Consider the following 9549-nt stretch of genomic DNA (forward strand, 5'->3'; position numbering starts at 1 on the left):
GAGACTTTTGCCTGGCAGAATGCTCAAAAGCTCCATCTTAGATCCTTCTGAGATTTTAGCACCAAATTTTATAGTCCCACCTGGATTTAATGTTTGCTTTGAAGTTCTATCTTAATTTGAGAATTTTGGAGAGGCCAAGAATAAGAAACAGTTTTTTAATTGAACTCAGCAAATTTTGATTCCTTTATATTTAATAGTTCTTCTTTAACTGTTGCCTCTCCTTTATATTTTATTACCTAAAACACACCAGGGAGTAGTTTCAATACTCTTTGTGGAAATATCTGCAGGTAGACCACATTGCATTGAGTATGTTTTTGATTTTCCATGTGGACCACAGGTGACAGTGCTACTAAACTTTTTGCTACTCCATAGCAAGGATCCTCTTTCCTCTAGTTTCCAGCAACATTTTCCTCACTTTTCTTCAAGCCCTCACTGATAGCCTCCTTGAAGGCCCAAAGGCTTCTGCTAACAATTCTGAAAGTGAGACATCCTGAAGATGCTTGCAACTGGAAGCTGTCTGATAACCGCATTGCTTGCAGCTGATTCTCTCTTGAAGGGAGTGTTGAGCAAGTCACTTTCATGGTCACCATATATGACATTCATGCCAAGCCATGTTCTTGCTTCCACCAGTCTTTCTAGACTTCTCTACTGCCATTGCCAGCATCTCACTCTATATTTTTTGCCACACAAAGCTTGCATTACCTCAGTACACCTTCAAATCAGGTAAAACCATAACCTATTCCAGGCTGAGTTAGGTGCCTCTGAGCACCCTATAATACTTACAATACTGTAAATACTTTCATAGCACCTTTGAAAGATCTTTATTACTGTATTATGGCATTCTATGGTACCTGGATTAAAGTCTTGGCTCTGACACTAATTAGCTTTGTGACCTTGGCCAAATTATTGGGCCCCTCTGAGGCCTCATCTTTAACATAGGGATAGATGAAGTCTGAGCTTCATCTTTAACATAGGGATAATAATATCATTTTCTCATAGGATTATTGAGATTACATGTGATAATACCGGTAAGTGCTTAGAACATAATCTAGCACAGAGTAAATGCTCAATAAGTATTAGCCATGATTATTAATGATCTGAACTAATGGACAGGATATGTTCATCGAGATTGCTGGATTGCAGAGCAAAACTGACATAAAGGTGACTCTGCTTCATCCCACAAAGCACTTCTGTTTATAGGGAGACAGTGTTGATCCCTACTTTCTCAAGAGGCAGGAGGTAAACCGAAGTCATCAGAATAATCTTTGTCAACCTTTCCCACCTTCTGTTTTAGGTCTACAGGACAATCCTTGGTTCTGTGACTGTCATATTTCCAAAATGATTGAGTTGTCAAAGGTTGTTGACCCTGCTATAGTGCTTCTGGATCCACTGATGACTTGCAGTGAACCTGAGCGCCTCACAGGAATTTTGTTTCAGCGGGCTGAATTGGAGCGTTGTCTGAAACCATCAGTGATGACCTCAGCCACCAAAATCATGTCTGCTCTGGGCAGTAATGTTCTACTGCGGTGTGATGCCACTGGCTTCCCCACCCCACAGCTCACATGGACCAGATCTGACAGCTCGCCAGTTAATTACACAGGTATTTTCTTAATTCAGCCCCATGATCAAAGGAGTTTACTAAGCTCTGAAGTTAACATCATGTGTTTGTGATTTGAAATTAGCTAGTTAACACTAATAAAATATTTCAAGATTATTGGGTGCAAGGGATTTTAAAGATACATTTTATTCATTAGTATTCTCCTCAGTTTATCTAACTACCTAGATAAAATTAAACAATCTAAACTCTTTTTCTCAGGTAGAATGAAACAATGCAGTGGATGGATCAATGGCAGACAAGGCCTTTGTCTTGCTTCATCATCTTGGTTACGGCTCACTTCAAAATGTACAGCCTTTACAATTTTTTAAAAAGGGCCTTTTGCTGGTTGGGCATGGTGGCTCACGCCTGTAATCCCAGCACTTTGGGAGGCCGAGGTGGGTGGATCACCTGAGGTCAGGAGTTTGAGACCAGCCTGGCCAACATGGCAAAACTCCGTCTCTACTAAAAATACAAAAATTAGCTGGGCTTGGTAGTGTGCCCCTGTAATCCCAGCTACTCAGGAGGCTGAGGCAGGAGAATTGCTTGAACTTGGGGGCGGAGGTTGCAGTGAGTTAAGATCACGCCACTGCAGAGTAAGACTCTGTCTCAAAAAAAAAAAAAAAAAGGACGGGGGGCTTTTGTACAAGTCTCTCATTTTTGAATAATTATTTAAATAATAAATTACATGGATACCTTATTATGAATCAAAAAGTATAATTTTTAGAAATATTGGTTCTATAGACTTTTCAGATCCTAGTGTGACAGTGTGCATGCTTTGTGCCCAATTTCAAGAGTGATATTCTGACAATTAAAGTGAGATATTTTTAAAACTCTTCAAAATTAAACTAAAATTCAGGTTGAAATAATGAAAACTGATGGAAATAAAGAAGTTGAGGCCTAATGTTCCTATATATAGGTAGTCAGTGGTCCACAGTTTCAGCTAGTGAGTTAAGTTTTGGGCTACTGGGATACTGTTCTGCGCATTATTATTATACTTTGAAAAGCTTCTGAAATCAAGGCAGAATGAAAATATACCCAGATATCAGAGTTTAGGATAGCAAAATTCTGGTTTTTTAAAAAACTATATGTTATTCTGCAAACAAAAGAATCCATGATTTGCCAGTTTACCTAAGTTAAATATAAAATAAGTTATTCGGAATACAAATGATGACTCTGCCATGCCAGAAAATGATCTGCTGTACCTCTGGCTATAGAGATATATGCATTTTATTACCATGAAAACATATAATAAGAAATACTTAAGTAAGGTCTTATGAAAAACATTCTATAGAATCACAGTGACTTAAAATGGAAAGGGACTTTTGAGATTACTTTGTCTCATCCTCTTATTTTATAAATGGCAGAAATAGGCCTAAAGACACGAATTGACTTATCTACAACCAAACACTATTTGGTGGGCAAAAATTTCTAGAACCCAAGTCTCCTGATTCCCAGCCTTTTGTCTTTTAAAAATACTATTCCCTATACAGACCTCACAACACCTGGCAGGTCCTAGACCTTGATGTAAGCAGTTTGCAGAACTATCGCCCACTGTCAGAGACTTGCAGGGTGCCATTTCCCTTTTGGCTTCTGTGAGAGGATGCATGTAGAGCGGATAGTTGTTTCCTCCTCAGCTGGATTGGTGGCTTGAATTTTCCTTTTGTTCCTCACAGAGTATATATTTGTTTTCAGTAATACAAGAATCTCCAGAGGAAGGAGTAAGATGGTCCATAATGAGCTTGACAGGCATTTCTTCCAAAGATGCTGGGGATTACAAATGTAAGGCCAAAAATCTGGCTGGGGTGTCAGAAGCTGTGGTTACTCTGACAGTGCTTGGCATTACCACAACTCCAATACCACCAGACACTTCTGAAAGAACTGGAGATCATCCTGAGTGGGATGTCCAGCCGGGACCTGGAAGATCTACATCTGTATCTAGCGCATCATCATATCCTTGGTCCTCTTCCTTCTCCCCTACATCTTCTTTTTCTGCTTCTACTTTGCCTCCTCCCTCTACTGCTTCCTTCTCTTTATCTCCTTTCTTCTCCTCCACTGTTTCTTCAAACACAACTCTGAGCACAAGCATCTCAGCAAATACCACCATGGCCAACAAGCGATCATTCCAGCTCCGCCCAGGTGGGAAAATAAATTTAAAGGTGGCAAAGAATGGAAGTAAACTTCCTCCAGCCAGCACAAGTAAGAAAGAAGAGCTGGCATTGTTGGATCAAACAATGCTTACGGAGACAAATGCCACAATAGAAAACCTCAGAGTGGTCAGTGAGACTAAAGAGAGTGTGACATTGACGTGGAATATGATCAACACCACACATAACTCTGCAGTGACTGTGTTGTATTCCAAGTATGGTGGGAAGGACCTGCTGCTGTTGAATGCAGACTCCAGCAAGAACCAAGTAACCATAGATGGCTTGGAACCTGGTGGGCAATACATGGCTTGTGTCTGTCCAAAAGGAGTGCCTCCCCAGAAAGACCAATGCATCACCTTTTCTACTGAAAGAGTTGAAGGAGATGATTCTCAATGGTCTCTCCTTCTTGTGGTGACCAGTACTGCCTGTGTTGTTATCCTACCATTGATTTGTTTCTTGTTGTACAAAGTTTGCAAACTGCAATGTAAGTCAGAACCTTTTTGGGAAGATGATTTGGCAAAAGAGACTTATATCCAATTTGAGACCCTGTTTCCCAGGTCTCAAAGTGTAGGTGAGCTCTGGACACGAACGCACAGGGATGACTCAGAGAAATTGCTGCTTTGTTCTAGGTCAAGTGTGGAATCTCAGGTGACTTTTAAAAGTGAAGGTTCCAGACCAGAGTATTATTGCTAAGGTTCTGCAGCCCAGGTGCATGTGAGCTACAAAACTAGCATCTGAGGGTATAATTGACCCTAGGTTTGGATGACTTTTGGACAGACTTTCACATTGTACATGAAAATCACAAATGGAATGGTTTTAAGTATGTTTAAAAAATGCCATGAGACCTCTGAACTGAAAAGACAAATAATGTTGATTTTTTTTCTTGTGTGGAATAGGTCTACAGAAATAATTTTTAGAGTGGTGCTTAAAAAATTATTAATACTTTTTAGGGTAATGTTTTAGTTCTTAAAAATAAGTTCATGTGAAAGTAGCAAGTGAACTCTGTATTTAAAAATATAGTTTTTTGAGTAATGAGGAAGCATTAGCAAAACCAGCTAAGCCTTGATGTTTATTCATGTTCGAAGTGCATTATGGCATTTGCTGTGGACGTTTTCTGACACTGCCTAATGGAGAGCATGGGATCATAAAGGATTTTGCATTCACTAAGGTTAAATCTAACTCACGGGAGAGAGAGGGCTCTGTCTCTTGGTACCATTATGCATTATGATACTATAGAGTTGTGCTCATGTTGTTTGTAAGAAAAACTTTGCTTTTCTTTAGAAATATAGGTATTAGCAAAAGTAAGTATACAAAGAGGATTATGACAAATAGACCATTTCTTTAAAAATGGTAACTGTTGCATTTAAACACATCTGCTGACAGATTATATGGATATTTAAAAATAACTTTAAATCAATCTTTTAATATTTTGCTATTTGCTCTTATTTTCTCCCTTCTTTCTTCCTTCCTTGTCTTCCCTCCCTTTCCTTCCTTCATTCTTTCTTCTGCTCTGTCAGAAGATATACAAGTTGCCAAAAGATCACGAGCCAAGCTGTTTGTCTTTTGCCATATTATCTTTTGATTCTCTTGATAAAGAGAAAGCTTTTGAAATTACTTACTGCTCTTTGAAAACCTGTTTTAGAACCCCAAAGGATATTTTAGGACTTTAAAAGGGAAGCTTCAGTGGATTCATTTGGTTAGACTCTTTTCCTAGGTTAAAAACATCGGGGAACTTAAACACATAGGAAAGGAGTTCATAAATAAAATTTAGTTATTTTAGGAAGAGAATATTTTAATAACTGTAGTATAATACAAGAGGCATCTCGTGGCTTTAAGATTAATGATAGCGATAAGGCCCACTCAAGCATCTCACAGGGGTGTTATTACATGTCACTTAGCAGGATGCAGCCTGGCCCAGGGATTTCCAGAAGACAAGGCCACCTCAGCACAGATGCAACTTTCATAAATCTTAGAACAAAGCCTAACCTTACTAGATTAAACTTGCTCTATGAAAGAAACACTTGGTAATTGACCCAGACTGAATACATGCATGTATAAGAAATGGGAAAGATCTCCCAAACTCTGAGAATGGTCCTCAAATAGAAGCTCGCCTAGTCAGTTGGTCATCTGACCTCTGACTATATCCGGCCCATGACACCAGCCAGCTCCTGCTTTCTGTCTTGTAAGAGCACTGCTGGAATAAGCTACTTGAGCATTAGATGGTGTCTAAGACTCATCTTTGATGACAGGGATAAATCACCCTTGTGAAGCTGGCCAACTGGGACCACCCAAAACCTCAGAACACAACTAGCAGTGAGGATGAAATTTGAGTAAGCCAATCAGTGATGACACCCATTTCTATAGGAGGATCAAGGGAGAGTGGCCAGGGCCTGGCTCTGATCGAGAGATTGGGTGAGGTCTGAGGATCACTCTACAGTGGGTCTGGCAGTTTTTGTTCTGTTTTCACATCTATTGCTGCCTTCTACCTTCACTTCGTGCCTCTGCTTTGGAGGTCACCACCAGGTAAAATTTGCCAAAATTACTTTTAAGACCACTCTGGTCCCACAGGAAGGTGGGCTCCTAAGAGGAGGGTGGTAGGAATGCTGTAGGCTGGGGGACACCCTGGGCTTGAAGAGCCAACCACCAGATGGTATGTTTCTAGCCTCAGCTGTGGGAGAGGAGCTCCTCGTCCCCAAAGGTCCTGGCATCATGATCCCACAGATCAAGAAGGCTCAAGTACATCTTCTCCACAGAAAGCTTATCTGTTGTCCGCCAACTGGGGAAAGAGGCTTCTCCAACAGATCCCTGGTCTAATGCCATTAGCAAAGTCGCCATATCACCAACGGGCATGTTGCTGCCATTCCCTGTTCCTCTGCATGCTCCCAGTGAGACAGTGTGGCTTCTCCAGGGCTTTACCACCCCGTACAATGCCTGCTGGGTGCTGCCAGCAGCAGTCCATGAGGAGCACATCCAACTTCAGAGTTGCCACTCTGCACTTGGCTGACCTGGAGGCCTGTGAGCTGTGGTGTGATCATCCTGAGTGCACCAGATTACCCCCAGCAGCACCACAGGCATTGCCAGTCACCACCTGGCCACAGTTAAGAAAGCAGCTGCCACCTCCACAAACAGCGAGGGTGAGGAAGAACGAATCCCAGATCCCAAAGCAAGCACTCTCTCTAGCAAGACTGGGTTAGTAACTGTCAGAGCTGGTTGTTACAAAGTGAGGTTCCTCCTTGCCTTGGATCCCTTTCTCACACTCACTTCCTTTTCCACTTCTGCCATGCTGTGACATGGCAGATGCCTAACTGGAAGCTGACCAGATATAGTGGGCAGATCTTTGACTCCTAGGCCTCCAGAATTGTAAGCCAAACTAAACCTCTCTTCTTTATAAATTACTCAGTGTCCTGTTCTGGTGACTCTCCCTTATGCCTGTCTATTCTGTTATGACCACAGAAAACAGACTAAGAAAATTCTTATGGATAGAAGATGCATTCTTACCTTAAATCTTTAGAAACCTATGAGGGTTTCTTATGCTTCATAGAAGCATATGAGGGTTGTTTTTTTTTGTTTTTTGTTTTTGTTTTTTTTTTTTACCTTATTAAGTCAGGAACTTGCACCTTTTCACATAAAGGAAGCACTTTACGGCTTCTCTTTGGCATATCCAAGTTGCCTGCATCACTATTCTTGTGCTTTGGGACCACTGTCAAGTAAAACAAGGGTTACTGGAATGCAAGCACCGTGATACCGTGACAGTCTATCTGATAACCACGGCGGCTCCTAAGTGACTGATGGGCAGGGAGTGCATGGTGTGGATCCTCCAGACAAAGTGATGACTTATGTCCTGGGTGGGAAGGAGCAGGATGGCAAAAGATTTCATCAGACCACTCACAGCCATACCTCCTGGAAACACTCAGAGCCCTACTTGCACATGGCAGCCATCTGAAACGGACAAAACCTGAAACTCTAGCTTGATTGGACCACCTCCAAGATCAACTTAAAATTTATGAATTGTTTATTTGTAGATTTTCCATTAAAAATTTTCAGACTGTGGTTGAAGTTGGGTATCTGAAAACGTGGAAAACAAAACCTCGAATAAAGGGATACTACCGTAGGCCCCTTGACACAGGCAGAAATTCGAAGCCCGCTCAAACACCTGATGCAGAGGCCCAACAGGAAAGGTGCCACCTGGCTGTACTGTGCGTACTGAACAGGAAGGGTCTACAATTCACAGGCCAAGAATACAATAGCTGGCAGCTATCTCCAAAGATGGGAAGATTGATTTCATTACTTAAAGATTCTGTCAAGCTTCTCCAGGAAGCACAGTCAGGTGGGACTCTGGGCCCACAGCAGGCAGACGTGACAGAAGCTATTCCTGTGCTCTGTCGCAGTGGCTGTTTATGGCCTGGCAAGCAGCACAATCCAGCATGAGCCTCCTTACAACCAGGGCTGAAAGTGGATGATGTACCTACCACAAAGAGAGGAAGAGAGCTACTGAGACATTTAGGTGTGCTCCAGTGGGTTTACACACCTTCCATCTTCACAGGACAGAGGCAACACTCATCTAGCCGTTAACCCCAGCTTGAGTCTATCTGGTCTATGAGGAGCTGCCTTGTGCACAAAAGCTTCTCTACCTTCACCTCACAGACACATTTTGGGCCCAGACACTGCCTGTGCACCTTGTATCAGCATTACAAGGACCCCTGCCCCATCGTATCCACAGTGACTACTTCATGCCCTCTTGGACCGAACATAGACTTCTCTACCTGCTGGAAGACACCTTCACTGTTAACATCCAGGATAGCCATGGAGACTGGCCCACCAACCTTGACTAATCGCTACCTGGCATTTGCCTAGTAGGCCACCTCCACCGCAGTTTCTATGGCCTGCACCTCCTGGAAACTTCAGTTGTGCCGGGCAGCCATCTGGGATGGACAAAACCTGAAACTCTGACTTCACTGGACCACCTCCAAAATCACCCTTTTGTATCTACAACATCCTCCAGTGCACAGCGTCTGCAGCCATTACTGCTTAGTTCTGAGTTCTCCTCCTCTTCCATTTTGGCCTGTCATTGCTCTGCAATCAAGCAGCTCCAAGCCTGCTACTGCCAAGTCCATTCAACTCCTTTTATGTCCCTAGAGCCATTTTCCAAGCCCCAGTGTGCCTGCTGTCTTTCACTGCTCCAGGTGGCCCAACATTCTATATTGAGATGTTGCTTCTTGAGACCTATTCACTGATTACTCAGTACTGAAGTCACTGACAATTTCCACCACAGGGTCATTTTGGTCACCCACTGAGTGGCCAAACCTGGCTTGCTGATCATCCCTTCACCAACCTTCAGCCACTTGTCCACTCTTCACAATCAAGCCCTGGTTACTGTCAACTGCCCCTCCTTTGCCATTGGTGTGACTGCCCCCTATCCATGGTGAGACTTCCCCCATCCATGGTGAGACTGCCCCCTATCCATTGGTGAGACTGCCCCCATCCATGATAAGACTGCCCCCTATCCATTGGTGAGACTGCCCCCATCCATGGTGAGACTGCCCCCATCCATGGTGAGACTGCCCCCTATCCATTGGTGAGACTGCCCCCTACCCATTGGTGAGACTGCCCCCTATCCATTGGTGAGACTGCCCCCATCCATGATGAGACTGCCCCCTATCCATTGGTGAGACTGCCCCCATCCATGGTGAGACTGCCCCATCCATGGTGAGACTGCCCCCTAACCATTGGTGAGACTGCCCCTACCCATTGGTGAGACTGCCCCCTACCCATTGGTGAGACTGCCCCCTACCCATTGGTGAGACTGCC

General features: G+C 43.2%; 1 protein-coding gene across 1 annotated transcript in view; it reads left to right on the top strand.

Annotated features, from left to right (window-relative positions):
- The window catches only part of LRIT3 (leucine rich repeat, Ig-like and transmembrane domains 3), a 30317-nt gene extending 24358 nt beyond the window's left edge, over positions 1-5959 (top strand). The window contains exons 3-4 of the mRNA XM_003269354.4: positions 1295-1600; positions 3290-5959. Of these exons, the coding sequence (XP_003269402.3) occupies positions 1295-1600; positions 3290-4434 (1451 nt within the window). The 3' untranslated portion in view covers positions 4435-5959. The remainder of the gene's footprint in view (positions 1-1294; positions 1601-3289) is intronic.
- Positions 5960-9549: the final 3590 nt, after the last annotated feature.

This window comes from Nomascus leucogenys, chromosome 18 (genome assembly GCF_006542625.1).
Source record: "Nomascus leucogenys isolate Asia chromosome 18, Asia_NLE_v1, whole genome shotgun sequence".
Classification (NCBI taxonomy): Eukaryota; Metazoa; Chordata; class Mammalia; order Primates; family Hylobatidae; genus Nomascus; species Nomascus leucogenys.